This window comes from Hemitrygon akajei, chromosome 8 (genome assembly GCF_048418815.1).
Source record: "Hemitrygon akajei chromosome 8, sHemAka1.3, whole genome shotgun sequence".
Taxonomy (NCBI): Eukaryota; Metazoa; Chordata; class Chondrichthyes; order Myliobatiformes; family Dasyatidae; genus Hemitrygon; species Hemitrygon akajei.
The window spans coordinates 96475420-96495751 of NC_133131.1; the positions used below are offsets into that span (position 1 = coordinate 96475420).

The 20332-nt window shown below is 38.1% G+C and overlaps 1 protein-coding gene across 2 annotated transcripts in view; it reads right to left on the reverse strand.

The window, feature by feature from the left end:
- Window positions 1–6113: 6113 nt before the first annotated feature.
- The window catches only part of LOC140732079 (carboxypeptidase inhibitor SmCI-like), a 56257-nt gene continuing 42038 nt past the window's right edge, over window positions 6114–20332 (reverse strand). For both annotated transcript variants that reach the window (XM_073054222.1, XM_073054221.1), the window contains 3 exons: window positions 10716–10886; window positions 10441–10614; window positions 6114–7205 (listed from right to left, as the gene is read on the reverse strand). In XM_073054222.1, the coding sequence (XP_072910323.1) occupies window positions 7117–7205; window positions 10441–10614; window positions 10716–10886 (434 nt within the window). In that variant the 3' untranslated portion in view covers window positions 6114–7116. The remainder of the gene's footprint in view (window positions 7206–10440; window positions 10615–10715; window positions 10887–20332) is intronic.

Sequence of the window (20332 nt, forward strand, 5' to 3'; positions counted from 1 at the left end):
TCCAATGGTTGTGCACGAAGTGGTTTGGACTTTGATAAGTTTTGGCGCCTTTTCTTTATTTTATTTTCCTTCATATATACTGTATCGTTATTAATCACTTAGTTCTAGTAAGATCTATAAAGTGTAATCATTTAATCGCATATGGTGTACTGTCAGTTATTTGGCGAGGTGGGGACATCACACAGCATCCACACCAGCTGATTACCCAGTTTGGCGGGGCCGAAGGCTGCTCCCCCTAGACGAAAGTGAGTTGAGCGAGCCTAAGGCGTGCCAGGGGCTACATAAGTAATACATTTTTATGTCTTTGTGGAAAGTTTTTGACTGATTTGTTGGAAAGCATATGTAGCTCTAGCTCACTAAGGGTCATATGGTGTGGGGATTTTAACGCACACTGTTCACTGGGGCTGTTCACAGAATGATGGTAATGGTTTGATTGAAGAAGAATTTTTGGAGATTTCACATCGTGTGTATCTTAATGATGAGAGGGATGCGATATTTAATGTTCATAATAGTTCGGAAACTGCTATAGATTTAACTTCAGTTTTGAACATTCTGGCTGGAGTGAGTGAGTGGGATGTCATGGGAGATGAAACATTGGGAAGTGAACATTTTCCTATGTTTATAAGCCTGGTGTGGATTTGTATAGGGGACAAGAGGCCACATTTAAGGAGGCAGAATTTTGGTAAAGCAAATTGGGAGAGGTTTAAGGTTTTATGTGATGAACATCTGTCAGGGCTGAATGTTGAGGATGATGTGGATTTCTGCAATGAAAGATTATGTCACATTATTCATCAAACTGCAGTGGAAGTAATTCCTATTAAAAAGGGCATTAATAGGAGAAAGGCTGTACCATGGGGACTGAGGAGCGTGCAGAGGCAATTAGGTGGAGAAATATGGCATTTAGGAAGTTAAGAAGTATCACCCTCTGAGTGAGCTTATTAAGTATAAAAGGGCACAGGCCGTGGTGAGGAAAGTAGTGAAGGTTGTCACTACTGGAAGTCATATTGTTGTAGTATTGGAAAGGGTATTAAATTGGAGATGTTTGGGGAATGATTTGAAAAGGTGGGGGTCGGATTCATAGGGCTAATAACATTCCAGTATTGATTAAAGAAAGTAATATGATTGTTACTGAAATAGCCTCAATCATTTGCTACAATTCATAACCAAGACAATTTAAATGAAGACGTTAGACAATGCAGGGATAAGGTTGTAAATGAATGCTCTGTGTTGGAAGCTAGCTGTAGCAATGATAGTATTAATGATGTAGAGTTTCCTTGGTGTGAATTTAAGAAAGCTATTAATAGTGCAGGTCAGATGGCTCTAGGAAAGGATGATATGTTATTGTATATTTAAGCATACGGCCAACAACTCTTTTAAGATAATATTAAATTTTTTGAATCATATTTGGAATTTAGGCCATCTTCCCCCCTCATGGAAATGTCAGTAGTAGTGCCAATTCTAAAACCTGGAAAACCCCCGTTCGACCAATATCATTAACGTCCCATTTGTATAAACTGGTGGAATGTATGGATTATATTTTGGAAAAAGGTGATATAGCGTTTTATGAGTGTGTATTTTGGGAGGGTCGAATGTCATTGGATTCAGTTTTGTGTCTGGGAGATGATGTTAGGAAAACACAGGTAAACAAGAAGTTGTAATAGCAGTATTTTTTGATATGGAAAAACTAAATGATATGTTATGGATGGAGGGTCTTTTGATTATGTTATTGAAATTAGAAGAGAAAAGAAGGCTATGTAATTCTTTTCTGAGTTTTTTTATTTGGACAGTTTTTGCAGGTAAGGGTAGGAAAACTATATTCTGGCCTCTATATGATAGAGCATGGGACTCCACAAAGTATTTTCAGCCCTTTATTGTTTAATATAATGATTAATGATATTTTCTCTGAGATAGTTAATGGGGCGGGGAAATCACTTTTTGCAGACGATGGAGTTTTATGGATCAGAGGAAAAATTTTCAATTTAACTGTAAATAGCATGCAATTAGTGATTAATAAGGTTGAACAGTGGGCAAATAATGGGGTTTTAACCTTTCTGTAGCTAAAACACAAGTTATACAAATAGAATCAATTAACCTACACTTAATTTAAAATTATATCATCAAACTCTTGAAATGTCAGTGGTAAGATTTCTTGGCATGTGGCTGGATAATAAGCTGACATGGAAGAACCATATCAGTAAGAAAATTGACAAATGTAAAGGGGCATTAGATATCCTTGGGTGTCTGTGGGTATTCTCGAGGTGCTACATGAGAAACTGACTATATATATATTTGTTTAGTTAGGTCAGGACTTGATTATGGCTGTGATTTAAAATGTTTGGATGTGAAACAAGCTCAGGATTAAGAATGAGTTCTGGTGCAGTAAGGTCATCTCCTGTTTCAGCTTTACTGGTTGAAATAGGACAACTACCCTTGCAGTTGTAGAGGATGAAGTTGTTGTTAACATACTGAATTAACTTGAGAGGGCAGAGGAATGACCACCCTGTTAAAAGTGTGTTGGAGAACTGTTGGGAACATCACAAAAAGAGTGCTTTTAATTCTGGGTGGCTGGGTTCACATCATGCTAGGAATATGAGTTTGCTGGATTATGTAATATAGAAACATAGAAAGCCTACAGTGCAATACAGGCCCTTTGGCCCACAATGCTGTGCTGAACATGTACTTGCTTAGAAATTACCTAGGGTTACCCATAGCCCTCTATTTTACTAAGCTCCATGTACTATCTAGGAGTCTCTTAAAAGACCCTATCGTATCCGCCTCCACCACCATTCCCAGCAGCCCATTCCCCGCACTCACCATTCTCTGTGTATTATAAAAAAAAACACACTTTACCCCAACATCTCCTCTGTACCTACTTCCAAGCATTTTAAAACTGTGCCCTCTCGTGTTAGCTATTTCAGCCCTGGGAAAAAGCCTCTGACTATCCACACGATCAATGCCTCTCATCATCTTATACACCTCTATCAGGTCACCTCTCATCCTCTGTCGCTCCAAAGAGAAAAGGCCAAGTTCACTCAACCTATTCTCATAAGGCATGCTCCCCAATTCAGGCAACAGCCTTGTAAATCTCCTCTGCACCCTTTCTATAGTTTCCACATCCTTCCTGTAGTGAGGTGACCAGAACTGAGCACAGTATTCCAAGTGGGGCCTGACCAGGGTCCTATATAGCTGTAACATTACCTCTCAGCTCTTAATCTCAATCCCACAGTTGATGAAGGCCAATGCACCATATGCCTACTTAACCACAGAGTCAACTTGCGCAGCAGCTTTGAGTGTCCTGTGGACTTGGACTCCAAGATCCCTCTGATCCTCCACACTGTTAAGAGTCTTACCATTAATACCATACTCTGCCATCATATTTGACCTACCAAAATGAATCACCTCACACTTATCTGGGTTGAACTCCATCTGCCTCTTCTCAGCCCAGTTTTGCATCCTATTGATGTATGTTTATAACCTCTGACAGCCCTCCATACCCCCACAACACCCCCAACCTTTGTGTCATCAATTTGTCCCACTGTAGCTTTTTCAGTAGCCCCACTGTTTTTTTCCCAAAAGCTTTAGTTCATTTTGGGTTGTATAATTTAATGAAATTCAAAGATCCTGATATGCCTGAGAGTCTGTTGGTTCATTGGTATGTTAAGGAAAATTATTATGATATGTTAAACCACTTTTTCTGACGGATCAAAAGATAACTTAATGGGGATGTTGGTGTGGCTGTTTCTGTGCTTGAATTACAGTTAACAATAAATAAATGACTTACTAACTATCAGTGTATACTGCAGAACTGGTTGCCATCATTTTGGGCTTACAGTGGGTGGAGGAAATCAGTCCTTGCAAAGTTATAATTTGTTCAGATTTTTTTTCAGTTTTGACTAGTCTTGAAACAGGTCATTCTAGCAGTAGGTCAGATTTACTGCTGGAGGTTCTTCAAACTCTATTTCACATACAGTGTATTGGTCTACATGTCCACTTCTCATGGGTCCCTGCACATAGAGGTGTTGAGGGGAATGAATGGGTTGATTGTTTGGCCAGAAATGCTGTTAAAAGTTCTTCTGTGGATATAGACCTTCCTCTTAGCAAATCAGAAGCTAAGGGTTTGGTAGGGCTAAGAATTAGGGGATTATGGCAAGACCTGTAGGATAATGGGCATAAGGGGAGACACCTTTACAGAATACACAAAACTGTTTGATTGATGGGAGAAGGGGTTAAGGTAAGAAGGGAAGGAATTATATTGACTTAGAATTGGGCATACTGTGCTTAATTATTGTATGTTGTTGGAAAACATCACTCCGGGGTGTGTAGGAGTTGTCGTCATTTTGTCATCAGTTGAACACATACTTTAACAATGTGAAGCATACAGGGTTGAAAGAAAGCAAATGCAGACCGCACTATTAGCTTTGAGGGTTGACAGTTTTCATTTAAAAACCTTACTAAGTTATGGAAGTGATTTTATTTACAATATTGTCTTTCATTATTTAAAATCTGTAGGGCTTTTGGGGGTAATTTTGTTTTCAGTTGATAAAGAACTAGTAGGAGGTTTATTTCCCAATTCTCTACCCTGTAATGCACCTTAAAGTTGGACTGCCAACCACCATTAAACACCTTAAGAAGAAGGAGGCTTGGTGCTCAGTCATAAGCCTACTCATGATTTCATCTATTGTTTGTTTTGTGCTCAGGTTCTTGATCCAGTTTGAAACCGTGACTCGATCCTAGCCTTGGATACTCCAGCACTTGGGCCCAAGCCATCTTCTTCAAGGATTCTCGACACAAGTCAAGGAAAGAAAGAGTTAAATGGAAGAACTGAAAGCAAGAAGAGACTTGGTCAAAATGATGAGACATGGGGGTCACACTGATATTTGAATACATGATTAGTGTCAGAGTGGTGATGTAGTGTTTTTCATCCTGTGACAACTGTACAGTGCTGTGGTTTCCCCAACTGCTCCTGATACTGAGAAACACAGACAGTTGTACCGTGGAGAGTATCCTCTGCCCAAACAGATTCTTTATTCCCAGTTGAATTAAAGTCGGCGAGTCCCTGATGGCAAAGGAAACACTTCAAAAATAACATCAGAATCACCCTGAGGAAATTCAACATTACATCTAAAAACTATGAAGTCATTGTACTCAATAGATACACCTGGAGGAAATTTGCTCAAGGAGCTGTTCTGCTTGAGACAGGTGGCTAAGGTAATTATGAGAACCAGCAAGAAAAACAACAAGTAGTTCATATGTAACAAGAATTGACTTGTAGCCATGTCATTGGTGATTAAAATCAAAACACTGTCTGAATGACTTAGAAGGAAATGTTTAAAAAGGTGCCTTGTGAGATAATAGATAGCAATAACCCTGGAGCTCAACAGTTGAAGAATAAGACCTCTAAACCTGGATTCAGATGAATTCACCACATTGAGGCCTGGCCAGTTTTATCTAGAGTAGGTAATATCTGAATAGACTCAATGAGATTTGGAGGCTGTGAAAGTGTTGTGAAATTAAAGAGTTAATGAAATTTGTTTTGGTACTATGTACTGAGTTTTTGAGTTGCTGAATTAATTGTGCTTATATTGTCATGTGTTATGTTTAATTTGGTTTAATTGGCAACAGGTGGATAATCAAGACTATCACATTTCCTTCAACATGGAATGAGACTATTTGGTCCATCACTGAACAATCCCATTCATTTATTAATTTGCCCTGTGATTTGATCCTCACACAATTCCATAATCTTTCCCCAGAAGCGATGACTCACTTGTACACCAGCGACAATTTTGTGCTCAATCAATCTGTTAAATGTGTGGGGGGAAGAAAAGCAAGAGCATTTGGAGGAAACCTACACAATGTGCAAACTCCACACAGACAGTGCTGAAGTTTAGGACTGAAACTAGTTCACTGTTTTTGTGAGGGAGGAATTCTTCTTACTGAGACATTGTGCTGTCCATTATCCTGAATCTCAGAAACTTGTTCCAGTCATCAGAGCAATACTGAAACTAATAAGAACAAATATTTTTCCAAACAATAAGGTGCTAGTGTAGAGCTTTTATATATTTGTGCAGAAGAGATCCCAAAATACAATAACATGCAGATTTACAACAAGGTTTGCATTTCATGCTTCCATTTTATTCTGGGATTAGCATAATACTTTAAAAAGACACAAACATATATTGAGTCCACTGTAGAAAATAAAATGCAGGATTTATTCCACTAAGCAAAAGTCTTTGAAGTTTATGAAACACTCATATTTCCTAAATTATAGGAATGATTATACACTATTTATTCAATTAGTGTTTTCACTTTGCGTTTAGAAGAATATAAAAATTATATAAAGCATTTCAACTGAATCTAACAATTCAAGGCCATAGTATAAAATTACCTGACAAAAATATCAATGATTTGCCATGTTTCATTTTGAAACAGAGCTTACATCCCACTCTATTTAACTCGGGTCACATCTGTGTTGTCTCCGTCACATCACCGTCAGCTGTCAGGAATAGGGCAAAGAATGTTTGAAGTACAATTACATTGCATATAGGAATTAACTTGCCAATGCCCAAATGTTAGAGCAATAAAGAACGTAGGTGGTTTTTAATGTTATAAACTCAAATAGATCACTGAAATGAAGAGTGAGGACATCATAAAGTGATATCAGGAAATGTTTGTATGCCTAAGACATTAACTGAGGATAAAAGTGTGCACATTTTGTATGAAAATTGAGCAAATGATCTACTTTTGAATGTTTCTATTTTAAATAGGTGTAATTTTGATTATTTAATAAATTTCCCCACAGCGACAATTTGGTCCTACAAATATTTCCACAGGTAAATTATTCATAAGCTTCCTTTAATTTCCTGTTTTGTAGGGAAATTTCATAAGCAACTTTAATGACATATGTATAAGACCATCAAAAGAATAATTTAGAAGTATCTCTAATTTTGGAATGCTCTGGGAAATACAGATGTTGAATATAATCCTGGTTTACATGTTCTGAACCTTTGGGGGCAACTGTATTTTTCAATTAAAAAAACATAGAAAACGCTTAAACTGGAACAATAATAAGGGTGATAAGCACAGGGTGATAGTACTTAATTCATCCTCAGATCTTTAAAGCACAGGCACTTTCTGGTTCTTCAACACTATGAATTTATATTTGCGTACAGTAGAGGATTTCTTCTTTGGTACTTTCCTGGCACCTGACAAAAAGGAAATAAAATGTCAAATATGATACACATTAAGTTTTATGCACACACACACACACGCCACTTTATTAGATAACAATAGAACAATATTTGCACTTTTATTACTAAAATAATCTGTCTTGACAAGTTTAAATATAATTTCTCTGCTTATTTTGATGCAGATATTATAAAATTAAATAAGTTTAAAGGAACTGTACATTTAATTCAAATATGAATATTCTATGAAATTGATTTAAGTTGTTGTTTATTTGTAAGGCTGTTTACCTTCAGGCAGGGCCAAGTTTTGCCTGAGCATGCACCCAGGGCATGCCCTTTTCTCATCGTTGCCATCACAGGAGAGGCGCAGTGGTCTGGGGGTGCACGCTCAGTGATTCCTGGATGGACATTGAATCTTTGGACACTACCTTACTTTTAAAAAATATATACAGTATTTTTGTTTTTGCACGTTTTTAAAAATCTATTCAATATACATAATTGATTTACTTGTTTATTTATTATTATTGTTTTTTATTTTATTTTTTTTCTCTCTGCTGGATTATGTATTACATTGAACTGCTGCTGCTAAGTTAACAAATTTCACATCACATGCCGGTGATAATAAACCTGATTCTGATTCTGACCTATTATGACACCATAACTTTTCCTTTTATTGATCGCAGCCCTTGAGGTTGGACTTAAACAATAGGTGGTTGACCATGGTCGTTAATCCATAATGAAAATGGCAGAAGCAGACCCAATAAAAATGTGCGGACAGTATTGAGTGGAGTATCTGAAATATGGATTTGTACCAGCACCAAACATCCAACAGCAGCCAATGTATGAAAAATTAGACAATTAAACCTTCTGGCTCCCTGAACATTTGAAGAGAATAGACTCTGATAAAGCAAACAAGAACTTCTCATACTTCATTTAGAAATGGAAAACACAACAAACCACATTTAAATCAGAATCGGGTTTATTATCACCGGCATGTGTCGTGAAATTTGTTAACTTAGCAGCAGCAGTTCAATGCAATACATAATCTAGAAGAAGGGAAAAATAATAAATAAATAAGTAAATCAATTACAGTATATCTATATTGAATAGATTAAAAATAGTGCAAAAAACAGAAATAATATATATTTTAAAAGTGAGGTAGTGTTCACAAGTTTAATGTCCGTGTAGGAATTGGATGGTAGAGGGGAAGAAGCTGTTCCTGAATCACTGAGTGTGTGCCTTCAGGCTTCTGTATCTCCTACCTGATGGTAACAGTGAGAAAAGGGCATGCCCTGGGTGCTGGAGGTCCTTAATAATGGACACTGCTTTTCTCAGACACCACTCCTTGAAGATGTCCTGCGTACCTCCAGGAACTGACTAAATTTATAATCTCTGCAGCTTCTTTTGGTCCTGTGCAGTAGCTCCCCATACAGACAGTGATGCCGCCTGTCAGAATGCTCTCCATGGTACATCTATAGAAGTTTTTGAGTGCATTTGTTGACATACCAAATCTCTTCAAACTGCTAATGAGATATATTCACTGTCTTGCCTTCTATATAACTGCATCGATTTGTTTGGACCAGGTTAGGTCCCCAGAGATCTTGACACCCAGGAACTTGAAACTACTCACTCTCTCCACTTCTTATCCCTCTGTGAGGATTGGTATGTGTTCCTTTGTCTTACCCTTCTTGAAGTCTACAATCAGCTCTTTTGGCTTACTAATGTTGAGTGCAAGTTTGTTGCTGTGACACCACTCCACTAGTTGGCATACCTCGCTCCTGTACACTCTCTTGTTGCCACCTGAGATTCTACCAACAGCAGTTGTATCATCAGTAAATTTATAGATGATATTTGATCTATGCCTAGCCACAGTCATGGGTATAGAGAGAGTAGAGCAATGGGCTAAGCATTTGTTTGCAGGTTTCAAACGTGGCTTATTGCTAAATCTGGAAAGCCCATACAATTAGAGAACTGATTCTGCCAGTGGTAAGGGAGGTTCTGAATTAGACCAGTAATGTAAGCTCTAAAATTGTTGATGAAAACTCTTCATCATTCTCAATACAAAGCACTCAAAAGAGTTGAAATTTGAGAGCATTGAACTTGACTTTATTTACTGTTTTGATAACAGTACTTAATGATTTGTGCAGTGAAAAATAGTTTTTTGCAACAAGATGTTGTCTATGAATTACTTTCCCAGAATGAGGCTTTCCTTTCTGGGACATTAAAGATGTTCTCCTTCATCAAAGAATGGGGATTCCCTTCCTCCACCATTGATGCTACCTTACTACTTCCCTGACATCTTCCTGCTGGCTTAACAGTGTTAAGAGTTCCACTTGTCCTTACCTACCACTCCATGAGGCTTCTCATCCAAAAAGGGCAATCAATGGATACTGATTGTCTAAGGATGGTGGTGAATACGGGTAGCTCGGGTTAAGGTGTTGGAAGTTGTAGCGCTGGCTGAGATTGGCAATTATCTTGCAGATATTTCATCACCAGTCGAGGTGACATCCACAGTGTGCAGTTGTTGGGTGATTCTTGCTGGATGTGCTCAAGTTTATATAGGCCCCCATTCTGATATAGGTCCCCAGTCCTGATTGGCCACCCCTTCAGTTGACCTTTGAATCCTATTGGCTTGTGTTTCTTTGGCTCTCAGAGGTTTGTCAATGGTGTCTATTTTGATACATTTGTTTACAGAGTCATCCGAAAAGAACCATGCTTCTAAAAATGCTTAGGCCTCTGCAGTCTCCCCGTTAAAATAGCGTTCTTCTTGGACTTCATATACCATCGTCAGCAAGAGTGGATCATGTCGTCGTACAGCCTGTTTGTCTTCCTGTAAATCAGTTGAGAGCTTACAGTCTGATGATCCTGTACAGCACACTGCTTTTTTTGGTTGCCTTCAATGGTACAAGCTTCCTTAAAGTCGCTGTTGGTTTGTGAGGAATTGTGATGCTGTGAGGGTTGAGCAGTCGAGCTGTCATTTTTGAGATATTCTTGATGTAGGGCAAGGTCGCGCATTTCAATGCACATTGAGTAAAGTCTGCACGACTTTCTTTCCTTAGTAAGCATCTCCTGATGAAGTCCCTGGGTTACCACTGCTCTGGATCACTTTGAATATTTCATCAGGAGATGTCTATACCTAATATCTATGAAATATCAAGAAAATCTTTGCTTTCATTTTGCTCCTAATTCACTACTTGATTTCCTGATCTGAAGATATTTCCCCAGAATACATGTTAGGAAATGCACTACTTACGTGGTCTACAAATCTTCTGGCAATCTTTAAGAGTAAAGAAGTTATTATCGTTCCCGCCACAACCTGTGTAGCTGAATTTCTCACAACTATTGGTATCTCGGTTGTAGTAAAACCGTGGGATATCAGCTCCGCAGGTTCCTCTGTCTTTGTGTTTAATGCAGAATGAGGGCAGTACTGTAAAGAAATCATATGTAAGTAGTGGAAAGCTTTATATTCTCACTTACATTATTCCATTAAAAATGACAAAATAAATAAAAACGTTTTTAAAGAATTACATGAGTTCGGATTGCACTCCATCTGGCAAGAAGTTATGTCCATGAAATTATTAGCATTGCTATGGCATCCGCCATACACAAACTGCTCACACATTCCTGCTGTGAAGTTGTAGAAATATCTTCTAAAGAAGCCACGACATATTCCGATTTCTGGTGGCAAATGGCACTTGTCTGTTATTGAGAGAAAGGAACATGAGTAAATGCTTGTGTAGATGCACTGTTAAGTGCTTGTAGATTCCCATCTAAAATAAGCTGCACACAATCAGGGATTATATGAAATGTTTGCAATGTAGACTTAAACAGTGTGGTCTCTTGATTTGTATGTGTCTAGTATACATAGGGTCATCCTGCAGTGAAAGTAAATGGCATATTTCCTTTTCTTGGATCTTGACTACTGTGAATCTACTTGCTATAAAATTTTTCTAAAGTCTAGAAACAAAATTTCATTGCTTACATATGAGGTAAATATAAGATAAAGACTATAGACTTACAATAATCTTAAATTGACAACCCCCTATTGTAATCTCTCAGTCCACTCCCATGTCTTCAGTGATCTTCAATAATCAAAAATCTTCATCTGTCCGCGGTCAGCTCTTGTTGGGCCTTAGCCTGTGCAGATCTGCCTACTAGGCTTACATCAGAAAAGCAAGGGACTCAATAAAATTCATCAGTCAGCTTTTGATATGACTCTGATCTTGACACTATTGTAACTGCAGATGTTCAGCTCCTAGTGCTTACCCTGCCAGGATCAGAGATTGCTCGGAGCAACAGCACCAGAATATCATTGGCGTGCCTCATCTCCCTGCTGCCAGGGTCAAAAATGTTGAAGAACAGTTGCAGTGCATTTGAAAGGTGGAAGGTTAGAAGTCAGGGGTCATGGTTCACATTGTTACTAGGGACAATGGTAAAAAAGAGGGATAAGGTCCTGCAACATGAACCTAAGGACCTGGGTCATACATCTCTGGATTATTTCCAGTGCCTTGTGCTGGTGAGTAACAATGAGAGAGTAATGTGTAACTAAAGAGATGATGTAGGAGGGAAGGCTTTAGATCTCACCATACAGAGAGGGAAAGAAAAACAGACAGACATATAATCAAAGTACATATATGTTACCGTATGCAACTTTGAGATTCATTTTTTGTAAATCCAAGAAACACAACCGAATCAATGAAAGACCGTACCCAACAGAATGGACAAACAATCAATGTGCAAAAGACACCAAACTCTCCCAGATAGCATTTAAGATGAGAGGGGGAAGATTTAAAGGATACACAATAGGCAACTTCTTCCTCACAGAGGACAGTGGGGATATGGAACAAGCTGCTAGTGGAAGTGATTGAGGCAGGTACAATTACAATATTAAAAGACCTTTAGACAGGTACATAAACAGAAAAGATTTAGAGCGATGTTGGTGAGGTGCAGGTAAATGGGATTAGCTCAGGCAGACATCTTGATTGCCATGGCCAAGTTGGGCTGAAGACCCTTTTTGTGCTATATAGATCTATGAATATGATGCAAAGTCCAAAATTCAAAATAAATTTATAATCAAAGTACATAATATGTTTCTGTATGCAACCTTGAGATTCATTTTTTGTAAATCCAAGAAACACAACAGAATCAATGAAACACCGTACCCAACAGAATGGACAAACAATCAATGTGCAAAAGACACCAAACTGTGCAAATACAAAAGAACAATAAAATAAATAATAATAATAAATAAGCAATAAGTATTGAGAACACCTGATGAAGAGTCCTTGAAAGTATGTTAATAGCATGTGGGAAAAGTTCAGTGATGGGTTGAGTGAAGTTATCACCATTGGTTCAAGAGCCTGATAATTGAGGGGTAGTAACTGTTCCTGAACCTGGTAGTGTGAGGATCCTGAGGCTCTTGTACCTTCTTCCTGATGGCAGCAGTGCGAAGAAAGCATGGCCTGGGTAGTGGGAGTCCTTGATGATGGATGCAGCTTTCCTGCGACAATGCTCCATGTAGATGTGTAAATGGTGAGGAGGGCTTTACCCATGATTGACTGAGCCCTATCCACTACTTCTTGTAGGATTTTCCATTCAAGGGCATTGGTGTTTCCATACCAGGCAGTGATGCAACCAGTCAATATACTTACTCTCCACCAAATCTTTTAAAAAGTTTGTCAAAGTTTAAGATGTATGCCGAATCTTCATGAACTTCTAAGGAAGTGCGGCTGTGCCTTTTTCATAATTACACAAGTGCTGGACCCAGAAAAGATCCTCTGAAATAATAACAATGAGGAATCTAAAGTTTCTGACCCTCTCCACCATTGAATTCCCCCAATGAGAACTGGCTAATGGACCTCGGGTTTCCTCCTCCTGAAATCAATAACCAGCTCCTTGGTCTTGCTGACATTGAGTAAGAGGCTTTTGTTGTGGCACCATTCAGCCAGATTTTCAATCTCCCTCCTATATGCTGAGGGAGCAAGAAAGACATTAAAATAACTGTATTCACAGGAAAACTCTAATAAAAACAGGGATGTCGATCACCATGATTGAGCTAGATGGATGTTACTCGAGTATGTTGATTAAAATTTCAGTTATAATTGCAAGTTTCAGTAGTGCCATATTGGAACACAAGACCATAAGACCATAAGATGTAGGAGCAGAAGTAGGCCATTCGGCCCATGGGTCTGCTCTGCCATTTAATCATGGGCTGATCCAATTCTTCCAGTCATCCCCACTCCCTTGCCTTCTCCCCGTACCCTTTGATACCCTGGCTAATCAAGAACGTTTTAATCTCTTTCTTAAATGCACCCAATAACTTGACCTCCACAGCCGCTCGTGGCAACAAATTTCACAGATTTACCACTCTCTGACTGAAGTAATTTCTCTGCATCCTTGTTCTAAATGGATGTCCTCCAATCCTGAACATGTGCTGTAAAGAACAGTGTTTCCTTCTTTTTACATTAACAATGTGATAAATCAGAGTATTTTTGGAATATAATATTCTTAAAATAGTAATTAATTCAAAATCAATGGAAATAGATTTCACTCACTCTTTCATAGGTTAACTGGAAAGCTAATTAAAGAGGACTGATCACTTTAGCACATGGTCTATTAAAGCATAGCAATAAATAATTACATTCTTCAAGTATTTCCTTAGTGACTGAGGATTCGAGTAAATGAATAATTGTCATTTTGAAGATGTGCAAGTACACAGCATACACAAACATATCCACAATATATATGGCCTGTGTCAGAATCAGGGTTATCATTCACATATGCCATGAAATAGTTGTTTTTTTCTGCACCAGCGTACAGTGCAACAGATAATATTACTACAGTATTGTGCAGAAGTCTTGGGCACACTTGCTACATATAAACTTGAGAAAACCTGAGGATGCCAGAAATCCAAAGCAACACACACAAAATTCTGGAGAAACTTAGTAGATCAGGCAGCATCTATGGAAATGAATAAACAGTAGATATTTCAGGTCAAGACCCTTCTTCAGGACTTGTATATATGTGCCAAAGATTTTGTACAGTACTGTATTTGACAACTTCCTTTTGGAAATACTGTGTCTCTGCCAATGAATATTTTTATTTTTAGTCAACAGTACTTGAACACCTGTCCAGTCCCAACACACTGGGGGGAAAAAACAACATGTAACTTAAAGTTCCAGCCTTGCTGATATTAAGTCTGATTATCTTCAAGGCAATGGATCGATTACTAGTTTCAGATTTTGACTCTTTGTGCAAATATGAGTGGTCATGAGTGAAGTAAATAACATTAGAAAGCACAGGATCATTATAGACTAAATAACATTTCTCTGATATGCTGTCAATGTGAACAGATCTCCAGCACAGATTATTTATTTGAAAACAGCTTTACATGTGAGAGTATATATAACGTAAGAGAATGAAATATGATTTTAAATTATCAAGGTACTGACATAAAGAAACTAACTTAATTATTTCCATAAATCCCATTAAATTGGAATGGTTATGAAAGCAGCCATTTGAGATTTACTGCTGAGGACTATCAAGAACTTCTGATATCCAGTGTTAACAGGGCACTCTGGAGGAATTATATTCACAGATGGATTGGGCATCAGGCTTTGGAACAGCTTTCTGTTCAATGCATCCAAACCTGTGTTTGCAGTTCAAAGTAAACTATTGAAAAAGCATCTCCTGTAACCTTTGGAAGATGTATTTGCTTTTGCCACATCATTTTCACATTGATCTTGGGTAAACACTTCTGACATTAGATTTGAACAACAATGTTTGGATTTGCCAAGTAAAAGAGATTGGATTTTCTTCCACTGAAAGTGGATTTCTAAGCGCTCAAACCCCCATGGCCAGGTTATTGGTTTCACCAGGAGGACTGCAGCAGCTGTGTCTCCATTAAATCTGTGTCCTCACCTAGTCTCTGGTACTGTACTTGCTTTATGTCTCTAGTTCAACAGAGTCAGTCAGCCCAATACTAAAAGATACCAACCTACCTTTCCTATGACTGTTAAACTGTAATGTGGCTAAAAGGAGGAGCTGAGTGTTTTTCCCTTTGGACCATCTTCAAGCCTCGTGAGTATACAGTGTACAAACACATCCCATACAAAGATCAACCAACATGACATCTGGCAAAGTCCAAAACAGTGACACAGGATCAACCTTGACCTTTGCTGACCTGGGGAGAACATCAATCAACTAGATACTTTCAACGATACTGTATATACTACATTCCACTTGCACAAAACACAGGCCCCCATTGGCTAACTCAATATTATTAGCAAAAACTTTCAAATATCTGGGCGATCTCTCGCAGGCAGACTTTCTAGATTGCACTTTGGTTTCCACTATCCGATTGGTACAGTACTCACAGCTGTACTGTTCATATGAATATGAATATCAATACATGGCCTTGTATTCCTTCATTAAAAGTCACCCCTGACATGTCCACTTCATACTCTTTTACAGAAATTGGTGCAAACCAGCTAGAAAATGTTACTAGGTTTGGCTATGATGTTTTAATAATAATTCAAAAATCCCAGCTTTACCTTCAGTTCGGTGACAATAGCTAAGAGAGTGATAATGTTTTTGACTTTCTCTTGAGGTGGATGTGGTGCTTTAGTACCCATGTAATGTCTGAAATGATGTTCATTATTCCCCGAAAAAGAAAGTGCATGAATTTCTCATTAAACATAGGTTTACATTTTCCAGTCAGCTGAATGCTTCAAATTTCTACAAGCCTTCATTGCGTGATATTTCCACGATCACGATATCCTCCAATTACACAGCAAGTTTGGGGATGGTGTGCAGAAATCTGAATCATGGTTCTCTGAAAAATAGTAGGTGTAGACAAAACTCTAAAGGGCATTCAGTTGTAAGTGACCTGATCCTTCTGTAGGTTAGCTTGCTGATTCCACTGCTTGGACAGTTTTTACTTCTCTCAAAAGGTCAGATTTACCTTTGATAAACACTGGACAACAATTATTTTCAGAAATGTTGCTTCCTCAGAATTTTTTCTTTTTGTTTATGATAGACTGCTTGAAGATGAACACAAATATAATTTCAGAATACTTGTATCATGTGGGAATTTGGAAAAACAACAAATTAACTTTTATTGAATATAATGTGTTTAATTGCATAATGGCGCTGATGCTTTCAATAGTTCAACTAAGTTAAAAATATTTTGTTAATGATTTTCATTTGTACTCAGTGTCTGAGGCTTCTCGCTTAAGTGTCCAACAATAATTCTCCAACATTGATGGATTCCAGTTGCCCTGGTATCCCTTTTCTCCATGACTGCAATGTCCTGGTGAAATCTTTCACCATGCTCGTCACTAACAGCACCAAGATTTGCAGGGAAGAAGTCTAAATGGGAATGCAGAAAATGAATCTTTAGTGACATGTTGCATTTCATGGTTTTATATGCTTGAAAAATGCTTTCAACCAGCTGCATGTAGTTTGGTGCTCTGTAGATGCGGAGAAAAATTTCAACAACTTCCTTGAATGCCTTCCATGTGATTTTCTCCAGTCCCACTAGAAATTCTTCAAATTGCATGTCATTGATGACCTGTTTGATATGTGGACCAACAGAAATGCCTTTCTCAATCTTGGCATCAGTTATTCTGGGAAGCATTTGTCTCAAATATCAAAATTTTTGTGCCTAGTGATAGCAAATTCCATCCTTACAGTCCTGAACCCAATAATTATTACTAAAAATCTGTTCAGCCATGCAGCAGCCATGCTGCCTAAGCATGCCCAAGCATGCCTGGACAAGATAGGAAACTTTCCAGCTTACATTGTAGGCAACATTTTAATTGACTTGAATTATGAATTGAAATAATAAACATAAGTTTATTAAAAAATGGTGTGTGATCGGGAAATGTCATGGTGATTTTCATGATCAGTAGCCCAAAATTCATAAAATACACCTAAAGGTATTCAGGAAGCAAGATCTTTGTCGTCCAGTGTAACAACTGCCTCTGAATCTGGTCACCGATTCCGCACACTATTGTGTTGCTGAGGGACTGAGTTTTGCCAAAATTGCAGTCTTGCAAATATTTCCTCAATTCAGCTACAAATTCACACATTGTTGTTTGATTGCTTTTCCTAACCGTGAACCTAAGTTAAACCTTTGCATGATCATACTTGTTTTGAGTTGAAGTGAATTATTTTTAACCAAATTCACAATTTCCTTAAGTTTTTATCACTGGATTTCTTTGGGTTTCTTACTAACCCTTATGTAAGGACTCTTTTTATTTCCATCGCTGATGTTTGCATCAACAAAAGGTGATAGCATCTTGCAACATTGCTTTATGTTTTGAGTATGAAAAGAAGACTCACTTTGCTGCAGTTGAGTCTTTGCTGTCATGGTCTTTTTAAAGCAGGCAGTTATTTCTCTTCCTTTGATTTTTTTATATACATTAATGAACAATGTTGCGCATGCCCTACGACAATTGCATATCATTTTGAGCTATATTTGAATGTACAATGAAGTCCAAACTGTCATTCATCCTTAAGAGTGTTTATTTGTTTTCTTCAAACCATATTTTTACTTGCAAGTGGATGAACTGCTGAACGTCTGACCTGGGGTTGGGGTCTTGGTTTGAGAGGGGTCCAGGATCATAGACGGAGCCACAGGATTGGCAGGTGAGGCACAGAGTCTAATCAGAGGGAGTCAGAGGATCGGCAGATTAGGGACTAGATCTAATTGGTCATGGTATGGAATGATAGGTGGGTGAGTGGAGGCGAACTCCATTGGAAAGGTATGTCAAGAATCCATGGTAGTAATGGGATTTACCTTACAGTGATCAAGATGCACTGCTGTGGTCTTAAAACAGAGTTTTCCTGGGATTGCCGTGTCATGATCAGCGTGATCTGACTTTCACTACATATCATGGGAATCTCATCTTCTCATGTGCAGTTGACACGGAAGTCATGCCCGACGTGCAAGCTGTCTCATTTTTGGAAACATCCAATTGAAAATACAACAAGAAACAATCACAAGTAGAGACTATTGCCACTAATAAAATCAACACGCAGTGGAACAAGGCTGAAAAAAGAAAGCATTACATGATTGGTTTTCTTGTACAATGTTTAAGAATTTAGAGCAGAAATTATTTGAATATTACGGAAATCCTCTGAACACAAGAATAAGTGTAAACGTCTGGTTGATGACAGCTCACACTGCCTGTACAGCTGTACTAACAAGCAGGATCCCCTTCCCTTCCCCTCGGGTTTCCTTTACGCTAAATGCACACACCCTGCTGGCAAAGCAACTGTTGATTGAAGGTTGTTGATTTTTTAAATTTTTTTTAGTTTTTATGGCAGTGCAATGTACATTCTTTCACTATTACGAATTTATTTTCATTGCCTTTGCAACCACCATAAATAAAAGTTGTATACTTCTGAAGTTCACACTGTAGTAATAGTGAGGGAATTTGCCTTTACAGTGTCCTTTATCAGATGGTAGTGAGCAAACATAATTATTCTCTGGATAAGTAAGAATTGTTGTTTGTAACATCATGATAACAGAGCAAGCAGAAAAAAGGACAAGTGAAATCTATTAGTGACTAGTAAAAACTGAAGACATTGGTGAACTGACACAGGAGTTGAAATCAGCACTGATCAGTCATGATCTTATCAAATGTGAGGATGGGAGGAAGACTTGAGGGAGTTGGTGAACCTACTCCTATTTTCTTGTGTTCTTCTGAAACCCAAAATGTGATGCCTGATCGTTAGCAGTGTAAAATCAAGGTGTTATTACTGCTTCAGCTGACTGCGGTGTGTGTGAGAGTGTGTGGACTTTGAGTAAAAGCAGTTTAGGGCAATCGCTGCAGGATGGTTTAATGGGCAATGTACTCAAGAAATTGAAATACATAAAAGCAATGTTCATCTACTGTCCTCGTTGTCAGATAGTTTGAATTCCACGTGAGTGACAGAATACATAGATGGAACTTAAAGACTAGCTGGAGATACACTGCTGAGCAAAGCTAAACAGGTGATCCATTGTGACAGAATACATGGAATAACTAATCCAAGAATAACTTTTGACAGTAAAATATGAAGTGGAGCAAGCACTAAAACAAGCGACATGAAAAGACGTTCCTGTTTTCACTTCATTATAAATAGATTATAAACAACTACTTTATTTGTGGTATATTGATAAAATTGTCAAAACATTCAATTCTGATAATTTAATCTGATTATGAATAACATAATAGATTCTGTGAAACTACGATACAGTGTACAGTAAGTACAGGGCGGAAAATTCAGGCGCAAATCTATTCTGAAGAAATTAATGGAACATCCATTCGGGATATTGCCTGTAACCATGATATGTTCACAAACTCTTAAAGAAAGATTAAGTAGTTTGAAGGAAAGGAAAATTCTCTTCATATTTGTATCTTATAATAAATAAATTATATATTTCAGATGTGATTGTTTGTATTAAAACTATAATACCAGGTTGTTATAAACTACAGTGTGAACTCTTTTTAGAATCTGAACTCTGCCCTTCCCTCATCCACATCATCATCTGGCGACTCCTCTGCTTTCGTGTCTCCATTCCTTTCTTTTGACCTTGCATTTACACATCTGGGCTTTGAACTTGTACAAGCAGCTTTTTGTCTAACACTTGAAGCTGATGCAATAATCTTAAGGCATGCAGAGTAGATTCTTGTTCTTTATACTCACAAAAGCAGAACACTTGGAACTTTCCTGAAGCTCTGTGAATTCTCTTCCTGCTTAAAACCAAGCCACATTTCACACGGAACTGCCTGATTAACATATCCAAAGTTTCCTCAGATATGTTGCCTACAAAAACTGTCATAGCTGAGTCACTGCTTTTATCACTTTCATGATTCCTCCGAGCAGCATGGTCCTTCCTTGGTCCAATATGCTTTCCAACCAGAGGCACAGAGGCTGGTACCAACACCCGTTTGTCCTTTGTTGGACAAGAGTTCATGGTGCACATCATGGAGACAGTTGTGGCATCATCCAGTACCTTTTTTAATTTGCTTTCAGTTGGCTTCATTGCAGGGGATATAGCAAGCAATTAGTGGATGGATCTCCAATAACGTTGTAGGTGTCTCAGCAAATTACACTCCTACCATGCTGGTCATCCTGGTTTTACCACATACAAG